At 42.2% G+C, this 25,979-nt stretch overlaps 1 protein-coding gene across 2 annotated transcripts; it reads left to right on the top strand.

The window, feature by feature from the left end:
* Positions 1-1,748: 1,748 nt before the first annotated feature.
* On the top strand, positions 1,749-25,979 carry NOS2 (nitric oxide synthase 2). 2 transcript variants are annotated; one of them, XM_019545588.1, is made up of 28 exons: positions 1,749-2,005; positions 4,644-4,729; positions 6,153-6,335; positions 7,200-7,272; positions 7,981-8,103; positions 8,193-8,341; positions 10,818-10,980; positions 11,453-11,544; positions 11,863-12,004; positions 12,638-12,777; positions 13,546-13,720; positions 14,528-14,629; positions 15,287-15,481; positions 15,869-15,951; positions 16,277-16,421; positions 17,078-17,182; positions 17,336-17,385; positions 17,500-17,674; positions 18,345-18,477; positions 18,862-18,940; positions 19,696-19,874; positions 20,704-20,867; positions 21,113-21,323; positions 21,640-21,727; positions 22,731-22,852; positions 23,490-23,638; positions 24,487-24,681; positions 25,169-25,979. In XM_019545588.1, exons 3-28 carry the CDS (start codon positions 6,226-6,228, stop codon positions 25,274-25,276), a joined length of 3,450 nt encoding a protein of 1,149 aa, XP_019401133.1. In that variant the 5' UTR covers positions 1,749-2,005; positions 4,644-4,729; positions 6,153-6,225; the 3' UTR covers positions 25,277-25,979. The 2 variants fall into 2 exon arrangements, with proteins under 2 accessions (XP_019401133.1, XP_019401132.1); XM_019545587.1 differs by lacking the exon at positions 1,749-2,005 and having other exon boundaries at positions 3,726-4,729.

The following is a 25,979-nucleotide window of genomic DNA, read 5'->3' on the forward strand; positions in this document are numbered from 1 at the left end:
CCGTTCCAAACTCAATGGGTGTTTTGCCTTGGTGTTACTGGGTAACAAAGTGGGTCCCATTAGAGAAATCTGGACTGACTTAAGAATTGTTAACAAAACATTTAAGGGCAAGCCCTTCACTCAGACCTTCAAACAATATCAACAGTTCATGTTTACAGTCATGGAATCATAGACTCAGTGAGTCGGGAGGGACCTAGACAGATCATGGAGTCCGACCCCCCGCCACGGGCAGGAAGGAGCACTGGGGGTGGCAGGGTCATGAGACCCCAGCCAGGTGCCCATCCAGTCTCCTCTTGAAGATCTCCAGGGAAGGTGAGAGCACCACCGCTCTGGGGAGCCTGTTCCAGGCTCTGGCCACCCTTACCGTGAAGTAGTTCTTCCTAATATCTAACCTAAACCTCTCCTCCCTCAGCTTGTGGCCATTGTTCCTGGTGACTCCAAGGGGGGCCCTGGTGAACAGACTTTCTCCGAGTCCCTGCTACTAGCTCCTGATAAGGTTGTAGGTAGCCACAAGATCCCCCCTCAGTCCCCTCTTGTGGAGGTCCCTCAGCCTCTCCTCATAGGGCTGGCCACGGAGGCCCCCAACCATACGGGTGGCCTCCTCTGCACCCTCTCCAGGTTCCCCGCGTCCCTCTTGAAGTGCGGCACCCAGGACTGGACACAGGACTCCAGCTGCGGCCTGACCAGCGCTGCATAGAGGGGGAGCAAGACCTCTCTGGACCTGTTAGTGCTGCCCCTGTTGATGCAGGGTAGGGTGCGGTTGGCTCTGCCTATTGCTTCGTCGCATTGGAGACTCATATCCATCCTGGAGTCAATCCTGACTCCAAGATCCCTCTCTGCCTCTGTGCTGCTGAGAGGGGCAGCCCCTAACCTATAACCATAATGCTGGTTCCCTCTCCCCAGGTGCAGCACCCTGCACTTGTCCTTGTTGAACCGTATCCTTTTCAGATCCGCCCACTTCTCCAACCTATCCAGGTCTGCCTGGACGCGGTCCCTGCCTGCCGGTGTATTCACTTTACCCCACAGCTTGGTGTCATCAGCGAACTTAATCAGGGTGCACTCCACACCCTTGTCCAGGTCACTAATGAAGAACCTTTGTGAGTGGCTAGACCTGGCCAACTGCTCCTCCCAGTTGATGTCCGGGTAATTCATATCACCCATGACCACAACATCCTTTGCACGCACAGCCTCCCCCAGCTGCCTGGAGAAATCCAGATCCAGCTCTTCTCCTGATGTGGTGGCCTGTAGTAAACCCCTACCACCAGATCCCTCTCCCCCTGCCCTCCTTGGAGTTTGACTCACAGGGTCTCAGTTAAGCCTTTCTCTGGTCCCATTGGGAAGGTGGAACTGGTATACTGTTCCCTAACATACAGCGCAACCCCCCCACCTTTTTTCCCCTTCCTATCTCTGCTAAACAACCTATAGCCCTCTATGTCTACAGCCCAGTCAAAAGTTTCATCCCACCATGTCTCCACTAGGCCAACCAGGTCGATTTTACTACTTGCAAGCAGGAGAGCAAGCTCCTCCTGCTTGTTCCCCATGCTTCTTGCATTAGTGAAGAGACACCTTAATCCCCCCGAGAGAGCCCTGGGCACCCCCCCTTCCTGAGAGACAACTGGTCCCTTGGTATATATCTGAGCTCTTACCTGGGCAGGTCCTACGCCTGGTTGAGTTATCTCTTGCTCCTGTGGATCCCCATCCCCCGACGAACTTAGTTTAAAGCTGCTTGGTTTAAAGTCAGAGTATGGGAGAGATGCTCCCCTTCTCATCAATCCAAATCTGAACTCTCATTCCAATCCCCGCACAGCCAATTCCCCCTTTTGTAATTTCTTTCTGCCTGTTTGCCAATGTGTATCATCAGACTTTCTGGAATCCAGCCAGCCTAGCAGCACTTTGGTCTAAAGCAAGAGTTACTCCAGGGATAAGACAGATTTCAGCACTCTCCGGGCTTGGGAAAACAAGAAGAGTGGCTAAATATAGCTACTCACTGCTCAGAAAATGCTGGGTAAAATCTTAATTCTTTAGTCATGCTGCATTCTGCTTTGCAGCCCAGGACCCTTAAAATTCCCCATGTCTTGGAGTCATATTTTGGAGGAAATTAATTTTCTGCCACAGAATTTGCCCTGCAGGGAGGAAAATCTGCTGCATGGCAGATGGCATTTTAAGCCATGAGGAAATAGTAAAATCCAATAGGGGCTTGTGCCAGTTCTTTCAACACCCAAAACTTTCCCAGATTCTGTGACACAGCTCCACGATGCATGCAAGTTTTACTTTCAGATGTAACCAGCTATAATCCTGCTATTATGAAGAAGAACCATGGTAGAATGGTGCAAAGTTGCTCAGCCCCAGACAAAAGGGTTCTGATGGGCATCCTACCATTCAGGGTGGCTCATCCTGCAGCTTTAGTTGTTCTAATTTATTAGTAAAAGTTTGAGAAATGGTCCACACAAGCACTTGCCAGTCAGCATGGGTTCATCCAGGAAAGATGTGTTGAAAATTCCCCTTGAGGAAAGATTGGGGAGAGAGTGGGAAGGAGAGGAGGAAACAACAGAGGAGGGGAATATTGATAGGCAATAAAATGTAGCTGGGAAATTATAAAGATGTTACTTGGGGTCACTGGAAGGCGGCAGGTTATAATGTGCCATAAATTCAATGTCTATTTTTAGTCCATGATTTTTTGTATTTAGTAGATTTGTAAAGTAAAGTTTGTAAGTTGATCTGTGAAAGATGCCTTGTAAATTCCCTTTGAGGAAAGATTGGAGAGAGTAGCTATCTTGTGAGAAATGTGCACCCACTGGTAATTGGGTATTTTTTATGAAGACCAAGTCCTACCATGGATAACTCATCATTTAGATGTGGAAATTGGTTACCCACATCACATAGCATCGTCACTGCTTCCTGCCACTTCCTGACTGGTAGAAACATTTTAAACAGGAGCATATCAAAGGAGAAATGGTGGGTTCCCCTATTTCTTTGGGAAGACAGGCATTGTGTGAAGGATGGCCAGCTCCCAAGCACCTCTTCCCTGATGCTCTTGAACAGCCAGTTCAGTGTAAACATGGTTCTCTCAAATAGATGGGTCAGTGCTGTCCAACTTCTCACTGTGTGGGCAACGTGCCCCCAGGCTATATGCCAGGTGGGCTGCATGCCATGGCATGTTGCCACATGGACACCCTCTGTCAGGCAGGCACCTGCCACACGCTTTGCAGTAGGTGCCTTCTTTCCACTGTGCAAACGCTCCTGCCACCCCACAACTGCACTGTGTGGCCCGCATCACACTGCGTGCCCTCCATCACGTAGCAGGCTGTCCTCTACCGCGCTGTGCCACGCTCCTGCACCGCAGAGTCCCTGGGTCCTCCAACTCCCAAAGCAGGAGACTCCTTTGGCTGCTCTGCCTTCTCCCACCTTGCCCAAGTGAGGTGAGGGGGGATGAGGCAAGAAGTGAAAGCAAGAAGTGGGAAGGGAGATACCAGAGACTCTGGCAACAGCGACGGGAGTGGTGGGGAAAGGGATGTCTGGACTGGGAATCTGTGGACCTCAGCTTAACTCCTTGGAGGTCCACAGGCCACCAGTTGGACAACCCTGATAGGTAATCATACTAAACACATTCCTGCATACTCAACATTTTAGATTCAATTCTGGTTGCATTTGATGGAAAAAACACAGTTAAATCAAGAAGTGCACTTTGTACATGCAAGTCATTTTCCATTTCGTATACTGAAGCATCATTAGCTATGTATTATAGATGGGGAGGCTGACTCAGAGAGAAGGGAAATGACTTTTCCCATGTTTCCCAGTAAGCCAGTGTCATATCACAATTGAGTATAGTCAAGTCTCTTAACCTGTTGTTTCATTCAATGGACCATGGATAACACTCATAAATCTTTTCAGAATAATCGAGTAACACTTGAGAAACTAGAGGCAGTTTAAGCTAGAAAAAGGGCAATGGGTAGAGGAAAACAAATCTAGAAAACACTGCTATGGAAAAATTCTGTTGAAATTCAACAGGAGATAAGACCCTAATTCAGCAAAAACCCGAAATACACATTTCATTTTAAGCATACTGTCTTGGAACTAATGCTATATTTAAACTTAAACATGTACCTCAAATGCTTCGCTGGATTAGGGCCTAAACCAACAAGTTCCTATAAAAATTTAAAAGTTCCTATAGAAATTATTGCTAAAAGCTATAGAGAATGATTTCCTTTCTCCAGCATTGTAAGCTTATCCCACAGTATCTTACAGAAAATACTGTATCCCTGGTTTAAAGATTCTGCAGGAACCCTAAGTCTATAAAGGCTTTTCCTGTAAAACGTTTGACTTAAGAAAGAAGCTAAATATAACACTGCAGCCACTTTTGATATGGTATAATTTCCTGATTACCAAAGCATGTACTGAAATCTCAGGCAGAGCAATCATGATCGTCTAGAGAGTCTCTGTATACGTTTTTCTGTGATGAAACATCAGGAACTGCTGTCTAACTGTGCTGCAGTCACATAAGATTAAGTAATGTTTTAGTCGTCAGCCACACTCCTTTTCAGGTTCAGGGATTTCCCTGTCCTGCGTTACCCTTGTGTTCGATCAACCCTCTGTTTTGCATACCTAATGCCAGCAGAGTATAAAAGGCATTCACGATTCAACAGGGACACAGTACCACTGAGTGAGAGTAAAGGCACTAAACTTTGGCAGAGAAGACTACAGACTTGGAAAAACTTCTCGTGAAAGTAAGGTAAGACAACTCTGTGTTTGACTGAGCAGCCAACCAAGCAGTTAACAGTTTTATTGCACTTCCTAATTTTTTGCTTTTCCAAACTGTCTCTCTGCCTCAAAAACTTTAGCCTCTTTGCTATAGTCTTTAATGGTTCCTTCAAGTAAAAACAATATAATGAATGTTCCTGAATTGCTTTCAAGGATGTAGAGAAACAAGGGGTTTCTTATTTTGATCATCAACACATAGAAAATAAAGATGAAAAAAGTATGCACTTCACCAACTCGGCATGCTTCACCATGATTACAGTTCCAGAGCTTTTCAGTACCAATTGCTGCCCACAGGTCTCATATTTGAAAATCTGGGGTTGCTGTATACAATTCTGAGAGTGCTTCACAGCAATTACACCATTAGAAAAGATCATTCTTTTACATTTAGATTTATTTATAAGACGAGATTTTAATGAATGAAGGGGTGTGTTCATTTTTTTCTATTGTATTGTAATGTGCTAGATATGTTTCTAGTATAGTAACTATTATTATACATAAGCACTTTTCTCCTCTTTTACTTTTATTAAGGGCTTTTAACATCTTTATACTAAATAGCAGTTTCTTTAGAAGTAGCATTCATTTCAATGAATACATTTTGGATACAGGTTGTTCTTACAATGGGGGCTTCTAGGCACAACAGCAATACAAATAATCAACATATGTTAGAAAAATTGAAAAGCAAATTTCCTGCCTTTTCTTATCGTCAGACTTTTTGACTACAAGTCAATCTTTGGTTGGTTTTCTAAAGAAGATTTAAATAACAAACTAGTTTCAATGTTACCCATCAAGCATCTCTTTTTTCCCATGGAGGAAAACTTTGCTTTGGGACCAGAAGTTAGCAGAAAATCTGGCGTCCAAAGAATGACAAGACAATTTGTGATAATTAATAGGGCATCGGACTAACTTCTGACTGCTAGTGCTCCCTAGATTAGGGATATATGCTGTTCTGTCGCATACACAACGCAGAACACACAAGTTGCTTCCGTGCCTGCCGTTTCTGAACCGAAGCTGAAACCTGTAAACATCGAGTTCTCAGGTGCTGCAAAATGGCTTTAGTTGCCTGGAGAAGAATTTCTCTGTGAAGGGAATCTTTACTGTGTGAATGACCCAGGCTTTCACATTTTAGATCAGTCTCCTACGAAATTAGAGATTTAAATAAACAGAGGAGCATTTTTTTTTTACACTTAAGGTTCCTAAAAACGAGATATGCTAAACTGAAAACAGGAATGTATTTTTGTGACACTGATGAACTATGCTTTGTATGTGCTTTCTCATTTTTAATCAGAGGATGTTAACTCTAACAAGTCTGCTAAGTCCGTTGTGCTTCCTCATCCTGCCCAGAAAGGGTGTTACCTCCTTTATCACTAAATACATAATTTTCTTTCCTTCCTTAGAGAAGCCTCCTCCTCATCACCTAAGTCACAATATCAGGGTTGGGAAGTAGCAGCATAACTTAAAATACACAAAATGCTGTGCCCTTGGCAATTTGCGTTCAAGACTCAAGCCAGTAAGAACCAGTCCTTTGAAGAAAAAGATGTAAATAATAATGTGGAAAAAGCAGCCATGAATGATCACAGGTAAGATTTCTTTCTATTCCGCCTGTTCCTTCCTGATTTAACTCTGTAAAGTGTTTTGGACTACTGCTTGTATAGAAGACCATACCATGCACTTCTTAAATATCCCTTATGTCAAAGGATGTCATTCATTTTAGTCCCTATGTTTCATGTAAATGTGATGTCTTCTTCCCACCCCAACACCCAACCCTTCCATTTTATTACTGAAAGTAATAAGCATCAGACATAGACTCATGAAACTGACTCCAGCGGGACGGGCTGCTCAGCAGTCAGAGCTCAAGACAGATTCTGGCCCTAAGATAAAAAGGATCTAAAGTTCATCGCTGTCACCCCCTTCCAGCACTTCTGTCTGAGATCTTTTCAGTTAAGTTTCATCTTCTCAAACCTGGCATCCAAATTAAAAGGAAGAAAAGAGTTCAGAAGTCAGATCCCGTGCAGGAAACAAAGGCAATAAACATAAAAGAAAGCAAGCCATTTGCTTAATGAACTGTGAGACTGCATTTGTTTGAAAAGTTCACAGAATTCTTTCCTGACTTTGTCTAATTTTTGTAAGTACCAGTAGTTTATTAACAGGCCATAGTAGTAGCTTCTCAACATATTTCCTCTGCTTAGCTTATCCCAGTGAGTCTCAGCCTTTTACATCCCCAGCCCCTCTGAGACACTTGTCCCTTTTAACAGTATGGGAAAGGCAGCTACAGCCCTGCTACTTGTTTCTGTTCCCTCAGGTTGAGAAGTGCTGGCTTACTGGGTTGGTATTATTTTCAAATGTAATGTTAACCATTTCCCTCCTTACATCTCACGTTCATTGCAATGGCTTAAAAATAAAGGTGGTTGTATTAAATCAAATTATTTTTATTCCTTTTAAAGTTTAATGAAAGAAGATGCCAATAACCTGAGCAAGAAACAGAATGAGATGCCGTATGTCAAAACTGCAGCTGAGGTCAGTGAAAGGAGACACTTCTGTTTCTAACGTCAGTACTTGATCCAAAGGATTTGTAGGGGTTGTGCTTGCTGGTCAAAGCTTCTAATGTGCTAATTGTGTGACACATAGCTGTCTAGTCATTAGAGCAAGGTATGATTTGAGCTCCTTGCGTGAAATGCATTTTAAATGCAGGTGATCTCTATTGAGGGTTTTTTAACGACCTAAGAGGAAGAGGTGTCCAGCTCTTGTTCTTTTGGCATACCATTGCCTTACTCCTTTGAGCTCCTTTGAAAATCACAGCCTTTCTTAACAAGCAAGAGATTTATCTCGTCTCTAAACTCATTTGGTTCATCACTTCATTTGGACCACCACGCTCACCTTGAGAAGTACCCTTGAAATTAATAGAATGCCTTGCTACTGCTCTTATTCTAGCAAGTTACTGCTTCACTAGAATAAAAGTACCAAAAGCCTAGCTCTTTGGCTTATTGAAGACCAACTGGTTTACAGTAGCTGACCATTGCATCACATAAACAGTTTCATACTTGGATGAGTAAGTACTCTTTGAGGTGAATAAGGGGCTCCATGGTCTCTCACTTAAATTCTCATGGGCTTCTGAGCAGTCAAAATGGGCCAACAAAAATCCCCAAGGGATAAACTGAGGCAAATACCTGACGTTTTGTAAAAAAATCCAATGACCCTTTTTATTTTTGTTTTCCACCTGCTCAGAAACCTCCACAAAATGGCATCAAGCCAGTGAACCAAAAGCCGAGATGCCCAAGATACGTAAAAATAAAAAACATGGAAAATGGCACCATCCTTCAAGATACATTGCACCTTCAGGCAAAGGAGGTAAGAGGATGAAACTTTAGTGGGTCACTTTTCTTGGCTTAGAAAAGCATTTGGTACAATTTGTATTTTACATTTCCCTGTCCTTTCAGGTTATGAACTGCAGGACCAAGGCTTGCCAAGGGGCACTGATGACCCCAAAAGGTTTTATGAGAGGCCCTAGAGACAAGCCAGTCCCACCAGAAGAGCTTCTACCTCAGGCGATAGAATTTGTCAATCAGTACTACGGTTCGTTCAAAGAGTAAGGCGATTTTCACTTAATTCTCGTTATTATTGTCTGGTCTGTCTTTCAGAGCTAAGTGTCTCCTCCTATTCTTTTCATTGCAGTCACCTGCAAACCACCCCATGGCATACCAGACAGTTTAAGAAATAGAAAAGAACTGTTAGTGGTGGGTGGGTTAGTGCCTACTATCACCTGTTGGCTTCTCAGTTCCACCCCTTCGGTGAATACAGAATTGGAATTTGTTAAATTTTGTATAGTATGGCCTTAAGTGGTTTATAGGGCATAATGGTTTGCTCCTGCAAGATACAAAGCAAGTTGTGTTAAAGTCAATGAGGGCTGAAGGGCCTTACATGGTAAAGTACAAGGTTACCCCATTAATTCTGATGCCGACTCAGATAATCTTGAATTTAACTTGACTTTTATGATGTGAGGCTCCAGTTTGCTGATCATTTTATAGCAACTTCCCTTCCTCCCTTTTAAGTTACCCATAAGGCAATTTTAGCACATGAAATCAGTGCCTTTTCCCCTCTGACGTCAAGAGATTATGACATTTCATATCACCAATCAAGTTAAAATTGCGATTATATCATGGTCAGAGGCAGACACTTCCAGGAGGTCGTTCCAGGAGGTTCCTCCTTTATTCTTGTAAATCAGTTTCCTCATAGAGGGTGTTTCCTGATTGAGTCACTGAATATTGGTTTGATTCTGTTCTTGCTTTTGAGCTGGGTACTGCAAGCCCTGAACTCTACTTTACTCCCAGGAGCAGTCCCAGTAGCTAATGGAACTACTCCTGTGAGTAAAGTGCAGTGTGTATGTGCATGTGTGCAGAGTCTGGATGTTTGTAAGCTAACAATGCAGTGAAAAGTACTTCTACTGATGATTTACATTCCCGTGCCAGCAACACAGATGCACAAAAGCAGCACAGGTGTAATTTTAATGGGAATTGCATCCATTGCAAAAGGGTGAATTCGATCCAGTGGGCCAGACTGTCCATTCACTTGCACTGCTCTAAACAAAGGGTAATTGCTCGCTTCAGAGATGCTCCGATGAGGCTCCAGCCCTAGCAGTTCAAGGCCTGTGTTTTCAAAGTTCAAGACTATTCTTTCAAGTGCTTGGGGCCCTGGGTTTCAGAACCACTCAGTGCCATGCTCCTTGTGTTACAGCACTTAATGACAGATTTTCAGACAGAATCAGCAACTGGTACAACTACTGGCTTTATAAAGGTGGTACATTTCTAGGTGCTGAGTCCTTCTAAAAATCCTACCTTAAGATACTGGCACCTTTCACTCTCTGCAGCATTAAATACCCCAAATCTGTGTATGTCTGCTTGGAGGTGACCTCACTCCTTGGCTATTTGAGTGCACTGTCTTTTGTGCTGCCCTTGATCTTTCATCCTGGTGCAGGCTATTTTCATTCTGTTTATCAGCCAGCAGGACAACTTCTATCTGTGCCATGATAAGTATTTCCTAATATTTTGTCTTCATTCTTTCTGCTATCGGTGTAATGATTTTTTGAAGGCTCGTCTCTCCTCTTTGGTGTAGAGTTCCTACTGACTTTGCTTAGGAGCAATACATTTCTGGTAAAACAACAGAAGTGAGAGAGAAAGCAATCAACTATTAGAGTCTAATAATTAGACCACTTCCCTTTACCCTTCTGCCATTGTAGAAGTGTTTTCCCTACTGCAGACCTTCCAGTACTTTGATGAGAGTTAAACTAGAAACCTGGATAATCTAAATCTGCATTGAGAAATTAATGTGGAAAGGTGGACAAAAGAGGCAGTCTAAGGGTGTAATGAGTGCATGACATGCCTGGAAGTGGAAGCCAACTGTTTGGGGGAAGGCAGTACATGAAGATTAAACATTATAGCTTCCAATTGGCCCTGCATTTTGCTCCTGTTTGGGTTAAGTCAGTGGTTCTCAGCATTTTTAGACTTGAGGCACCCCTCCAGAATTTTGTGAATTAAGCACCACCCTACTTCCAAAACGAGTGAATTTATTACAGTGCTTACCGTCTCAATGAGGGGCTGGAAAGCAGAAGGAGCAGCTGGCAGGGAAGAGCCTGCGCTGCAGTGAGTGCGGGGAGAAGGAATGGCAGGAAGGGCAGAAACGAGACTTATCTTCTCTCTGGAGCCTGCACTCTCATTTATCTCCTCTATCCCAGCAGCAACCTTCAAAGGCTGTCATGGCACCCTGGTTGAGAATCACTGGATTAAGTAGTCCAGAATTCATAGTCCAAAGATGGTTCATGAATCTGAAGCTCAGGAACTCTTGTATAATATCACGATTGTTTTTGTAGATTAATTTCGCTTTCAGATGTTGAACAATGAGGTCAGCCCATCTGCAGGCCTAAAATCCTCTCTCTGCAGCCACACTTGCTGAATCACAACTTGACTCAGAGCATTGTAACTGTGAAACAAACCACTTCTGCAAATGAAATCAGTTCTGCCTAATGCAAAACTCATTGTTTCTCCTCACAATTATTTCTTCCTCTCCAGACCAAAAGTAGAAGAACATCTGGCCCGAATGGAAGCGGTTAATAAAGAGATAGAAACAACAGGAACCTATCAGCTGACCAAAGATGAACTTATCTTTGCAACAAAACAGGCCTGGAGAAATGCTCCAAGATGCATAGGAAGAATCCAGTGGTCCAATCTACAGGTGATTTGGTGACTGATTACAGTTATTCAGGGGGTGAATGCTGGCTGGTATATATTAGAACAGTGACCTCTATTTCAGCAGCACTGTATCAATTTGCATCATCTGACCTTTGTTTTAGACCAGGAGAGATGGATCTCTTCCCTAGGTTTTCAGTTTGGAGTTATAACAAATCATTTTGCAGGGAGAACAATATTCATGACATCACACATCATTTTGTGTAGGCCAGCTGAGCACCTGAAGCAGATATATCTCCAATACACTACAGGAACACAGAGATCTATTTATCTGTTCCATATAACAGCATTTAAGAGGAAACATTCCTGGCAAAATCCTGCTTGCCAGACACCAGTTTAATCCACTGTGCCCAAACCTTAGATTATGATCCAAACTGAACTGTGTTAGAAAAATAATAAACTTAATTTTTTTTTTGCTAAATTAGTTCTTTTCCTGTATTTCTTTTTGGAACATATAGGTGTTTGATGCACGTGACTGTAAAACAGCCAAGGAAATGTTTGAACATATCTGTCGCCATATTGAATACTCCACAAACAATGGAAATATAAGGTATGTTGATCTCGCAAACCCAGACATCTAAGGTGTTCTCTTCTGGGGTGTTTTTCTCTAAAAGTTTTGTTTCCCTGTATTCCATTCTTAATTTTTCTGGCACTATCAGTGTCCTGTTACATCTTTTCTCCTCCTTCTTTAAGGTCTGTGATATGAAAGAAAGTGGGTAATAAGATGATTGCATTTTGCTATTGTTTGGTTATTGGGCTTAGTGTACAAAACATGAAATAACTCAGAGCAGTGACAGTTTTAATCCAAATAATCAAAATGCATTTGACCTGCTGCATTGTAATGGGAGTCAATGTTATTTTTGGGCAGGTCGGCCATCACTGTCTTCCCTCAACGGACTGATGGGAAACATGATTTTCGCATATGGAATGGCCAGCTCATCCGATATGCTGGGTACCAAATGCCAGATGGGTCCGTCATCGGAGACCCAGGTTGTCTGCAGCTGACACAGGTAAGGTCCCAGGCAGAAATTACAGAACACCTATCCATCCCACCTAGCTCATCTGTCATTTACCTTATCACCTAGCCAATGTAAATGATGCAGGGATTTTTTGGTTCTCTTTTTGTGGCTCCCTAAAACCATGGACTGGTCAAAAATCCTCCATTAACTTGATCCAACTCCCATTAAGTCTCGCTGGTTTTAGTGCTCATTTCTTCCTCCTGCCCCTCCCTGAAGTAAGAAGGAGGAATGGGAATAGGTGGAGCTTGACTTCAGTGCCCCAATCAGTGCAGCTCAGTTAGCTGAGGGGTAGGTGAGGGGGAGGAGGAGGGGTCAGGAGCAATCATTTTTGCTCTTGTCGTCCTATCACAAATTTCTCTCCTCTACTCCAGAGTTAAGGAGCGTTGTCTGAGAAGCACATTGCTGCCCCTGGCTACTGACAGGGCTGTGTAGCTATTTCGCTGTTGTATTACCTTTATATCAGGGAGCCCAGTGGAGCCCTACGGAAAAACAACATGGCTTTGCCTAAGGGAAAGGCAGCCCCTTAGCATTAGGGAGCTCTCCAGAGAGGATTTAAAGGGTTAACATTCTTTTGTGGTCAAACCCGCAGAGAAACGAAACAAAACCTACCTTTTTTCCTTACAGTTGTGCATTGATCTTGGGTGGAAGCCTAAGTATGGTCGCTTTGATTTAGTTCCACTGATTATCCAAGCAAACGGCCAAGACCCGGAAATATTTGAACTGCCTCCAGAAATTATCCTTGAAGTGCCAATGGAGCATCCAAAGTAAGTAGACTGAATTGAGATAATTGCATCTGTGTCTCCACCTCGCCTTCCCTGCTCAGCTATTATTTGGGCCAGGTTATTAGTTTGTGCCCTGCAGCAGTCTTTTTATTATTTCTTTGTCAGGCTGAAATTATGTTAAATTAACTCGAGAGATAAAATGTGTGGTACAGCAACTAAATTGTATTTAAATGAATGCGAAGTAATAGCTTTTTTGCAGGAAAGTTTTTTTTCTTGTCTTTCCCTCTGTCATGTACAAAAGCATGTTGCTTTTTCAAAGCACAGTCTCTTGTATGTGTGTAATGCATGTGTAAAGTGCATGCTGTTTTAGTATCAACACACCCCCAGTTCACTACAGAACTTAAGCATGTGCTTTCTGCAGAGCGATGATCATAGCATACGTCATTGAACTGAAGCCCATCTGGCTTGACCATGCTGAAAACAACAATTTGCTGCTCTTGCCAGTCATAAGCTCAGGTCATTGAGGTCTGGTCTTTGAGACTGAAAGTGCAAAGCTTCCTGATGATCCAGTGGACAGCAGTCATTTTACAGGGCCAGCAAGTTTGACACTATTTACCAGTTTCCTCAGCAAAGAACTCTGAGGTTTTGCATAGTTAATGAAAATTCATTCTGAGCCTTTGCAGTATGTTCACCATAGCTTTGTCACTTACAACAGATAGCATTGTCCCTGTTTCCTAATTGCCGCTAGTTGTAGTCAGAAGAAAACACCAAGGAAGCTACTTACTTACAGTCCAAATGCTTCTTTAAAAGGTATGAATGGTTTAAAGACCTGGATCTGAAGTGGTATGCAATGCCTGCTGTGGCCAACATGTTGCTCGAAGTGGGAGGCCTGGAATTCACCGGCTGCCCTTTCAACGGCTGGTACATGGGCACCGAGATAGGCGTGCGAGATTTCTGTGATGTGCAACGGTACAACATCCTTCAGGTAATCTTTGAGGGGATGGCATGAGTCTCTATGCAAGGTGGGGGTGTGGAGGGCCAGGAAGAGAGTGCTCTGTGAGAAATGAGTATTTCCAAAAGCAAGAAGCCAGCATGCGCTGTTCAAATGAGTGTTGTCTGTGCTTCCCCACATACCTCAGCCAGCAACTTCTAACCTGACAGCATCTCCTGACTGCTTATTTATGGGACCTCTCCTGATCTACAGCCAAGATCATGAAAATGTGCCAGATTTTGTCATTATTTATACAATGACCTAACAGTATCTCTTCCAAAATCTTGGTTCGGATGTTGGAACGGCAGCCAAGGGAGTAAAGATTCTCCTGTGAATCTTTCTCCACTTTTCTACTGAGCCCAGTCAAGCTTTCATGTATCTCTTGGACATTGCCTACACCAACTGCTTTTTTAACCATTGCACAGCTGCCAATTCTGTTATCCTGGGGTCCTGGTTCATGACTGGGACTTCTAGGCACCTCCAAAAAAGTAGTAGTTATAATGTACGGCAGTATCTGCTTTCTGACCTGACAGTGCCTCTTTAAGACCATCTAACCCAGCCTTTCCTATGCCAGATCTGAATATCCTTCAGAGCTCTGAATCAGAAAGCTTTGCTTCAGACATCCCGCTGGCCTTGAATCCTCCAGTGCATTGATTCTGGCATTACATGTGGTTTTCCCCCACCCCATAAAATTTTTCCCTGAGTATTGGCTTGAAAAAAACCAAATGCTAAAAGCTTTTGGCAGAATCATCAGTCTGAACTCCTGTGTATTAATTTCCTTTTTCTGTCTTTCAAATGTAGGAAGTAGGAAGAAGGATGGGTCTGGACACAAACAAACTTTCTTCACTGTGGAAAGACCAAGCTGTTATAGAGATCAACATCGCTGTGCTTTATAGCTTCCAAGTAAGTCATTTCTTCAAGCCACGACCAACTGATGGGTGGGCAAATGAACTGGGGGCACTTTGAACATGGCCTCCCTGTGCTAGAGCAATAAAATGCAAGTGAAGAATTGTGAATCCTCTGATGGCTAAAAACCTGGCAAAAAACAGGATTATAGAACAAGCTGCAGCACAGGAGGCCAAAATCCATCTATAATAGAGTACTGGGTGTGTCTACATGTTCCCCCCATAGTCCAGTTGTTACTGTACTGTCATTTAGTACTTGCCTTAGGCGGCACATGATTATTTTTAGTGGCACGCTATAGCAAGGTAGCTCATTGCTATGGTGACGTAGCATCAGTGTCATGGTTTGTGCCTGCCATGCTACATCACCACAGCAATGGGCTACGTTGCCGCAGTGCATCGCTATGGCAATGTAGTGTCACGTGTAGACCCACCCACTGAAGCATAAAATCCCTTCACATTATGTGTTCAGCCAATGTATAGCCTTTTATAAGCAGTACAGGGAGAAAAGCAAAAGTTTTTTTATAAGACTTAGGGAGCACTTATGGTCTGTAGCAACACAGTGTTTATAAATACTTTAGATAGTCAATGCAGTATTTTTGCAGGTCCATACTATGGGTCTCACCAGCTGATGCCTTTCTTTGTGTAATTCTTTTAGAAGCAAAATGTCACCATCATGGACCACCACTCTGCTGCTGAGTCCTTCATGAAATACATGCAGAACGAGTACCGTGTTCGAGGAGGTTGTCCGGCAGACTGGGTTTGGCTTGTGCCTCCAATATCAGGGAGCATTACCCCAGTATTTCACCAGGAGATGCTGAACTATGTGCTTTCACCATTCTATTACTACCAAGTAAGTGTGACTGAAGCAATGATCTTAGCAGACAGTTTAAAATACTAGAGGTCCTATCTACAGATCACTTACTGTCAGAGTTTAAACCATATGCTTCCCATTAACTGCCAATCATGGTACTTGTGAACTCATATTCACCGAGTGATGCATTCATTCATTAGCGGATACATACATTAGTTCCTTTTGCATCCCAAAATGGATATAAAATGCAATTGGACCCCTTATCAAGGCTGAGCCTGCATTACTGAAGATGATGGAGGCAGGACCTGGCCTACAAAGTAGATCACATGTGTGGATTACAAAATATTTTGACCTTTTCAAGGGAACATTTTTTATCTGTGCAACATGGTTATAGTGTTTCAAAATCTCATACTTTTCTTTTTCAAGGAGGATGCTTGGAAAACTCACGTCTGGCATGATGAAACACGCAGGCCAAAGAAGAAGGAGATAAAGTTTAGTGTTTTTGCAAAGTAAGTTTCCAATATACTGACTATTCCGTGTTTTGTAGATGTGAAGTTACGCTCTGAGGAGCTGACATTTCCATTCCAAAACTGGGTTGGAGGAGTTCCAGGCCCACATCTTTGATGATCTCATTATTGCAGTAGGGGCCAGTGAATCATTTACATCTTCAAGTCTAGTGACAATCATGTCCGAAATCTCCAACTTATTACTCTAAAAAATTCTCCAAGAAAAGTCAAAAAGCTTTCCCCCATATTAGCTTTTTCCTATATTTTAGAAAATCAGGTTCCACCTATATCAGCAGATAATTTATCAGCTTCATGTGCTTTTTCTCAGGGCCGCATTCTTTGCCTCTTCACTGATGCGGAAAAGAATGGCAGCCAGGTCTAAAGCAACTGTGATATATGCGACAGAGACAGGGAAATCTGAAACCCTGGCCAACAATCTGTGTGACTTATTCAACTGTGCCTTCAATACCAGGGTAAGAAAATCTACCTCATGACCATAAATATATTACTGAGGGAAGGTAGGAAAGAAAGAATGAGAAATAAACCTAGGAGAGCAAGAGTTGGAAACTACAGGTCTGTCGGTATCCACAAGAGGTTGCATCTGGCAAAGATTCACTGGAAGCTTTGGTTGACCAAAGATTTGACCCAGAGTGTGTATTTTTTTTATGCCTTGCAACATATATTTTTTTGATTTGCAGACCATTGTTTCCGTAGGAAACACTTTTATTGCATCTGCTTCTGCCTCCGTGAAATGGTTTTGTGCCTTCAAACTACTCTAACTTGGCAAGGCTTCTCATTTAACTTGAAATGATGGGTCATTTGTTTGGGAAAGACAAAATATCAGTCATCGCTGGTCTGTCTGAAGACCATAGTGAGGATTTGTTGTTTTGCTTATTAAAGTCCCCAGCTGAGACTGGGGCCTCATATTTCTAGGTGCTTCACATGGTCAAACATAGAAAGAGTCCTTGCCTTGAGAACTTACCATCTACCTAGACCAGACAAATGCTGATGGGGGAAAGTGGATAAGCTAACCCACACTGTCTCCCAGTTTTAATCAACAGTGACCTGAAAGCTTCTTAGCTATTACAGCCAGCCCATATTTATGTCCTATGAATTCATTCTCTTCCAGATTCTTTGTATGGATGACTATAAGATCAGTGACCTGGAGAAAGAAAATCTCCTTCTGGTGGTAACCAGCACCTTTGGAAATGGAGATTCACCTGGCAATGGAAAGGTAAGACTTCAAGGTGAAGACTGTAGGAGGTCTTGATCCAAGATCCAACAGGAATCTTTACGTTGACTCCAATGGACTTAGAACAGACTTTAATTTTATATCACCTATAGATATTTATGCAACATGAAACATTTTATTCATTTTTTTTTACAGAAATTGAAGGAAACCCTGTTCACTATGAAAAAGCTGAACAAAAAAATCAGGTAATACTTTGTTATTTAATGTGCCTTTGATTGTCTCTACTTTAATTTAACATGCAGTTCAATGAGAACTGTGAACATTGCTTTCCTGAGACTCATCTACATCTCTCTGCATAGATATGCTGTGTTTGGCCTGGGATCAACCATGTATCCAGAGTTCTGTGCCTTCGCTCATGCCATTGACCAAAAACTCGCACAGCTAGGTGCCTCTCAGATCACTACAACGGGTGAAGGGGATGAACTCAATGGGCAGGAAGAAGCCTTTCGTGCCTGGGCAGTGAATGCATTCAAGGTAACTATTGCTGCAGCAATCCATGGAAGTGCTACATTAATTTTTTCTTAGGTTTTCATTGGTGAAACAGCCTGCAAAAAAGAAAGTTGAAAAAAAAACCCATTTAAAACAAAAATATCATTTGGTATCATTAATAATACAATCCATCTGTGCACTTAAGATCTGGATTTTCGATACCTTCAGGTATGGGAGGGGAGGGGGTCACTGAAGATCCAGGGTTTTGCTTCAGTCCATTTTAAAGGAAAGAGCCATTTGCAAAGTTATCATCTGGATCTTGGTTTGGAATAAGGGTCTCCCAAAACTGAGGCAAGATTCATTTCAGTTTTGCTGCACTGGTGCCAAGTCCATTGACTTTGAGCTTTTTGTGTAGTAAGGTACACAAAGTAAGCAAGGGTGATAGAATTCATCCTAAAAATGTTTCTAACTAGATCCAGGATCTCATTTCTTCTGCTTTGGAAATAACCTTGTTGGAGTCGGTACAGCTACAGAAATCAACAAGATATTCCCAATAGTTATTAGGAATGAGTGAGATCAAAATCTGCTTTATCTGTTCTACATGATGTCATTAGCAGTAGTAGTAGTAATTAAATGCAAAGCAGTGTTATCAATGAACACTCAAAAATGACAAGAACTGAAATGTTTACCATGAGTAATCTTCAATTTTTTCTAGACTGCCTGTGAGATCTTTGAAGTCCGTGGAAAAAACAGCATTCAGGTACCCAAGATGTATACCTGTGATGATTCCTGGAATCCTAAGAACTACAGAGTGGTGTACGACTCCCAGGCTTTGCACCTGAGTAAAGGTATTGCTTCTCTCCTTTTTTGGCATGCCTGTTTAGCATCTAATATGCTTGTCTTGCATAGACAGTTAAAACAAAATTAGCCTTGCTACAATATTGGGGGATGAACCTAATGTTCTGCTAAGATGGTTAAAGTGGTTGAAGAAACAGAAATCCGTTTAGGTGGGATAATTCATAGTCTCACATCTCAATAGGACAGCATTAAAAAACACCCCACATGCTATTTTCAAGCAGAGCAGAAGCTTGAAAGCAGCGTGACTTGTTTATTACTTTCATAGGAAACCGAAAAAGGATGGGGAGAAGAATAGCACAGTTCCTTTCCACACTGCCTTGAAGAAATCTAAAGTAATTCAGTATTTGATTAACCACATCCCCTTTTTTCCACAGGACTTGCTGACATACATGCAAAGAATGTGATTCCAATGAAGCTCACATTTAGGCAGAATCTGCAAAGTTCAAAATCCAGGTATGACACAATTCTTGTAGATATTTTAATAATTTTTTTACTATAATTTAAGAAAACTGAAATGGCCAGATAGAAACATCTTTTGAATTTGAATTTCAGACCATTACTAATGGGAATTAATATAGCACAAATCAGTTTGATGCTAAATGTAAAATCCAGTATGATTGCTTTGCCCAAAATCCTATGCACATTTTCGCTTCTTCAGAAAATTGCCTCCATTCAGACAAAGGAAAGGGAAAACATATTTCAAAGAATTATTTTAGTTCATAATGATGCTACAACTCAAGTTAAGCTATAACATTACACAAACTCATGCAGATAGGTGCTAAATTACAACCATTTTTAAGGAACAACATCCACTTTATGGAACAGGCTCTATAAAAGACTTTCTAGTGCCTTCGTGCTCTATGTTCTAAAAATAATATCTTGAGAGGAAGTTTCCCGGGCTGGTTATTAATGCAAACTTTTCAACTTCCAATAAAATTATATTTCCAATGGCCAATGACACAGTGATTCAGGTTACTATATGCTGATCAGCACATTTTCAGCATCTTATTTATTCTGAGTAAAATACTGTACCTACCCAGAATGTGGTTTGACAAAAGGTCCAGGAATTATTAAATTAATCTGAAAGTAGGGCCAACGCAAGCAAACCCTTGCCAAAGATCTTTTTACATTTATACCTTTCTGCACTGTCAAAGGGAAATCCTGTTGACGTAACCAAAATTTGTCTGGTTTCTTCTTTTAATATATAGTCGTGTCACCATCCTTGTTAAGCTTTCCTGTGAGACTAATCAGGAAATGCAGTACCTGCCTGGAGACCACATTGGGATTTTCCCAGGCAACCAGCCAGAATTAGTTCAGGGCATCACTGAGCTTCTTAAAGATGCACCCCCAGCTGATCAGACCATCCGACTGGAAACCTACAATGATGGTAAGTTAGATTTGTTGGAGGGGCAGCAAATGTTTTATGAACTTTTCCATGATCCAGTTTAATAATTTTTTAATTTAAAATTGATTATTGACATGTATTATGTCAAGATACATAGTCACTGGCTTGTCTATTGCCTTCGTATCCACCAGTCTTTAGGTAAGAAATGGGAGCTCCCAAGGGTTTTACTATATAGACTCTTTGTTTTGCTTGCTTTACTAGTACTAGAGCCTGATCTAGCTCAAACTGATGAAAATCCTCAGTAATCAATGGGATATTTTTGGATTGACATTTCTCTAAGATCAGAACCTGGCTACTGACTGTCTCTAGGTTATGATAGAGGGGATTCGTTGCAGTTTGGAACATTTAAGCAGTCTTTTAAACTAGGCTATTTCCTCTGCTTAGGAGGAGAAACCTGATAAATCATAGCTTGGTTGCACAGATAAGTGGTTGTTTGAACAGTTCTCTTCGTTTAAAGGGGATGTTTTCTCATTGCCTGTGGTTCAGTGCATATAAAAACAGGGCCAGAGCCTTCACTGGTGAAATTCAGCAAAGCTCCTTTACAAGAGAAAAACAAACAAGCAAATTCCTTTTTGCCTGGAGGGAGACTTAAGGGTTTTGCTGTTGATCAAGTACAAGATTATGCTTTGCTAGATTTATTTTCTTAGCAGCTACTCCTCTCACTGGGGTCCTGTGTCTAGCTCTGCAGGCAGGTAGGCTGGTTAAGAAGGGTCAGCCTACTTTAAACAAAACTGAACACTTCAAAACATAACAGCTGTCATACTTCCTGGGAAACATTCTCAAATGTTTCTTATATTTTCCAAATTTCCAGGTGGCTACTGGACAAGTGACAAGAAAATTCCACCCTGCACACTCTCAGAAGCCTTGACATACTTCCTGGATATCACCACCCCACCCTCACAGCAGCTGCTAAAAAAGCTCTCCCAGCTGGCAACAGAGGAAGGAGACAGACAGAGACTGGAAGTCTTATGTCATGTGAGTATTAAAACTAGACTTACCATAGAAGGATTCTCTGCTTTGAAGACTCTGTACCTCGGCAGCTTCCCCACACTGCTGTGATGGAAGCTTTGGAGTCTCCTTTTATCTCAATTTTACCTATATGTTGTTAAACTTAAAGCAAGAAACTTAGTTTACGCGTGACCTTTGAAATGCCCTGTTCCCAATTTCCATGAGGTTTTGAGCTGCCTGTTAACATTTCTGTTTGCCCTTGGAAATTGCAGAGCTTAGAGAAGTACAACGACTGGAAGTTTTTCAACAGTCCCACCATCCTGGAGGTCCTGAAGGAATTCCCTTCCATTAAGGTCTCAACACCTTTCTTGCTGACTCAGTTGCCTTTGCTGAAGCCCAGATACTACTCCATCAGCTCCTCACAAGACATGTCACCCAGAGAGATCCATCTGACAGTTGCGGTGGTCAACTACAGGACAAAGGGTAATTGTCACTCACATATATTCTCTGATTCACTTACATTTATTCTCTGATTCAGTGCTGTGTCCAGGGCACTATGGTTCAGTAAAATGTATTGGCCATATGATAGAAAGCTGGCCATTTTAGTTGGGAGTTTATCTTGTGCTATCACTCTGTATAAATAATTAATTCAGGATAGAAATCTGTTGTGACAATTAACAGTCTATGTTGGGTTTTTAAATCAGGATTAGATACCAAATTATCAGGTTTTTTTAGATATCAGCTTTTTTTTAAGAGTAATTAGCTTTATTCATAGATGCATTTTCCCTTCTTCCTGCAGATGGTCAAGGTCCCTTACATCATGGAGTTTGCAGTACATGGCTGAATACAATAAATCTCAGTGAAACAGTCCCATGCTTTGTACGCAGGTGAGGTGTTACTTCAATTTCTTCAGTCTCTTTGCTGTTATCAGAGTATATATTATATAGGCAAGCTTTTCAAGCAACTAATACTTCACAAACAGTATAAGGACCTGTGGTGTAAAAATCAGATTCCTTTAGCATGCCTGAAGTTGGGTGTCGAAATATTGAAGCATCCACAGGCAAGACATGTTTATTGGTAAAATAGTCGACCTTTCATTGACTTATCTCTAATGGCCAATAATTCATCTGACTGAACAATCTGCAGTAAAGAACCCTGCCACTAAACTATCCTTTTTTCTGTTTGCAAATTGTCAGTGAGGTTTTACAGATTTTTTTCACAATAAAAAATGTGCAACAAATATTTTGTGGGAACAAAACTTGTTTCCTGCAAGTGTTGCCTTGAGTAGTTGATACTTGAAATTCAGTAACAACAGAGTATCATTTCTGTTCCTGGCTGAGATTTCAAGGCAGATTTGGGAAAACTTCTGGCACGAATCTATATAAATACATATCTGCAACAGGCACTCAGAAAACTTCTGTGAGCTCTTGCAAATATGAACCACTCATGTAAAGAATCAAAAGCTTCTTAAATAGTGTCAAGGGGAATTACCTTGGGACTTGCTGCAGCACTGCCAGAAGTCTGTCAGCAGCTGTGCCCAAGCTTTAATAAGAGTATTATCCATACTTTTTGCAAGGCAGCATTATCTAGTAGATAGATATGCAGCTGGAGCTATGGTGCCTGGTGACTTTGAGCAAGTATTTGCTGGTGCTTCTGCAAAGCAGGAATGACGGCAACAGAGTGAGCTGGCAGGGCTGATGTTTACACCAGACCTTGAAAAATGGAGAGCCTGATTCTCCACTCCATGCAACCCAATTAACAGTAGTAGTGCCACAAAGGAGAGGTTAAGGCTAACAGGGAGAGGTAATTGCTAGGCAGCTTCATAGGAATTGGTTTATGCCATCTTATGCTCTTCCTAACAAATCTGTTCTCACATTTAATTGATATTAGTGCTGCCGGATTCCAGCTCCCGAAGGACCCATCCACGCCATGCATTCTGATCGGCCCAGGGACAGGAATCGCTCCATTCAGAAGCTTCTGGCAGCAGCGTCTCCATGACTTGGAAAAGAAAGGTACAGAGGGATGTCCCACAGGGGCATTGCATGTGTAAACATGCAGTTCTGTGTTGCTGTTGTAACTGATGCTCTCAAGCCTAAGAGGAGGGGCAGGTTATACCCAGAAGCACTGGTACTGACAGGGAGCAATGCAGAGATTTGCCACTCAAGGAGTTTCAACAGGGACTGTAGCTGAAAGACATCTTCCTGTTACTCTCTGTTGGGGGATCTGGAACCACCAGGGGCACTACAAGGGAGCTGTTCATCTGCTTCCAAAAGTTTAGACTCTGTTTGCTCCTTACCTCTTGCACAGGGTCTCCGAGCACAGAGATAAAAAACACTGGATTCCTCTCACCTGCTTCTGCAAAGGCTTTTTCAAAGACCTGCTTCTGCCAGATTAGTGGATTATTGCTGCCCCTTTGGTGTTACACGGAGCTTCTGCCTGTGATGTTTTGTAGACACCCTGACTGCACCCACATCAGAAGCCATCACACACACGCATTCCACACAGTGGAACAGGCTAATTAAAAAATAGCCTCCTGCCCTTACATTGCATGAATAGTTGCTGAGACAACAGGGCCGTCTGTTGGGATTGTAATTGCAAATAATTGGGCAAAGTTTAAAAGATGAAACAACTTTTCATTGTTGGTTTCAGGAATCAAAGGCAGCGGCATGACATTACTGTTTGGCTGCCGGCGATCAGATACGGATCACGTCTACAGAGAAGAAACTCAGGAGATGAAGAGAAAGGGAGTACTCAAAGAGGTCTACACTGCTTACTCCAGGCAGCCTGGCCAAGCAAAAGTAAGACTGGTTTCTCTGCCTTTTAGAAGGGAGAATATATTTCCGAGATAAGAATTGGGCACTGTTTAAAGCTCTCCTTCAGAACTGCTGAGTGCTTCACTGCAGTGCATTGTCCTTGACTGATGAAAGGCCTTCATCTTTTGCAGGGGACAGGAGTATAGCTATACACATCTAACCCCTAGCGATTACCCTGAGAGACTATAATAGCTAGGTCCATATTTAAAACTTCCAATAGCAACCTGCCTGTGAAGCTCAAAGATGGAGAGATTGCTGAGGTAGCAGTAGTCATTGGCACCTAAGCCAGCCTTTTCAGCTGCTGGTATAAGAGGGCATGAAGGTGGAGCTGAAGTATCCCTATACCAATGGCTGCCTATAGACATGCTCATCAGTGTTCTAACTAGAACGCTCCAGCATTGCCTCACAATCACAAATGAGCTTTAGTTAAAGTGCCCCCATGGCTATCTTGAAACAAAGTGGGCTTAATACACATGACTATGAGCCTTTTCTTTACAGTGGCTCTCCAGAGCTCTAATTAACACTCCCCACCCAACTCTGAGCACATGTATAGGCAGCCCAGGTGTCTAAATGTTCCTTTGGAGCTGCTGACAATGGGGCCTAAATGAGAGCAGCTTTTGGGCTACCATTTCTGCAAGACTCTGGCCCAGCCTCAAGACCAGAAGAATGTAAAGGTGGTTTAAGGCCATTTTCCCCTCTGCTCTTGTACACAGCATAGCTTGACTGGAGAGGATGTCAAAACTTTCACATGCAGACCTTAGGTCTATGCCACATCTTGAGAAACTCCTACCTCAGGTAATATTAAAGGAATTTTGCTTGACTTGTTTTTTAAGGTCTATGTTCAAGACATTCTTCAGAGCAAGCTGGAGACAGAAGTGCACCAAGTCATGCATGAAGACAAAGGGCATCTGTATGTCTGTGGAGATGTGCGCATGGCCAGGGACGTTGCCCAGACCTTGAAGGAGATGTTTGCTAAGAGACTGCAGCTGACCGAGGATCAGGCTGAGGAGTACATCTCCCAGCTCAAGGTATGGCTGTGAGCCAGGGGCATGATTTCACCTACTTGCTATAGTCAGTCCTCAAGCTAAAGGGTCCTGCACAGCATAAGCCAGAACCCTGATTAAGCGACTGCTGTAGGGTAGGCAACAATCATGTAAAAAAAAATCTAAACAGCATATGAGCGCAGATTACTCGACCCCTTCTAAATGAGCTGCACACCTTATATGTGCTGTTCTTTCAGTGTATGTACTGCATGTGCATAATTCATGTTACTCCAATACATAATGAACATGCCATGAATGCCCAAGATGCATATATTGAATATTACCCCACCTCTATATTTCCACTAGCCAGCCCCACTCTCTCCACCTTAATTCTGTGCACTCATGGCAGGGGCCAGATTTGCCTTGATGAAGCTGGGTAACTAATGGCTTTTGCAGGATGTGTGAATTTCCATGTTTTTAGGCTCAGGTGGAACAACAGAGATTATATTTTTTCCTCTCCTTGATTTTGCAGAGCCAGAAGCGATACCATGAAGACATATTTGGGGCTGTGTTTCCACGTGACCACAAACGAGCTTCAAAACCCGCCAGCCAAAGAACAGACAAGCAGTTAACATTTTAATCAAAATTTGCACATGCGTTGTTATTTTCAAACAGCAAGGGGCCAAGTCTTTCTGATGCATGTCAATGATGCGCATGTGTCTGAGGGTAGGCCTTGGCCCTTTCAGGTTTAGTTTTAGGTCAACACAAAAAACTAAATGTATTTTATTTAATTAAATCCTTATTGCTATTTATTCTGTGATTTCTTTTTAATTAATATTTTGTTATACTCTGGATAGTCAAGAGGCAGATTATTTTTTTTAACCCTGTCTAGAATAGGGTGTGCTCTGGCTAGTTGAAAATACAGAAAAAAATCTGCTGCTTCTGCTACTGAAGAAAATATAGATTTTTTTTCATGTGTATATATATATGATTGCAAGTGCAAGCAGTTTTGTGAAATAGATTTTTTTCTATACCTGTGTGTATTTATATGAGACTGTTGTACTGGGTATACAGTTGCCCCCCTAAGAGCAAGTTGCTGCCTGTTTTGTCTTCTTGTCTGGACGGCGTTGATTTTAGCAGAGATTGCAAATGAAATAATAATATAACCATTCCAGCATGGGAATGTCTTGCATGCAGATGGAGAGGTTGCCACACTTGGATCTGCTACTGCTGTTTATAGAGCCCACATCGGTGGGGTTCCAAACTATGCATAAGCACTTTTGTACATTTGAATTTTGTACTCTTGACTTGAATGATTTATAATAAATGGTGTCTTTGTACTG

This window comes from Crocodylus porosus, unplaced genomic scaffold (genome assembly GCF_001723895.1).
Source record: "Crocodylus porosus isolate Cpor-Errol unplaced genomic scaffold, CroPor_comp1, whole genome shotgun sequence".
Classification (NCBI taxonomy): Eukaryota; Metazoa; Chordata; order Crocodylia; family Crocodylidae; genus Crocodylus; species Crocodylus porosus.

Bases quoted from the DNA above. Each gene is read 5' to 3' on its own strand.
- NOS2 (XM_019545588.1), top strand. From the start codon at position 6,226: ATGCTGTGCCCTTGGCAATTTGCGTTCAAGACTCAAGCCAGTAAGAAC. The intron at 11,545-11,862 runs GTATGTTGATCT...ATTTTTGGGCAG, and splicing joins ACAAACAATGGAAATATAAG to GTCGGCCATCACTGTCTTCC. The intron at 12,005-12,637 runs GTAAGGTCCCAG...TTTTCCTTACAG, and splicing joins GTTGTCTGCAGCTGACACAG to TTGTGCATTGATCTTGGGTG.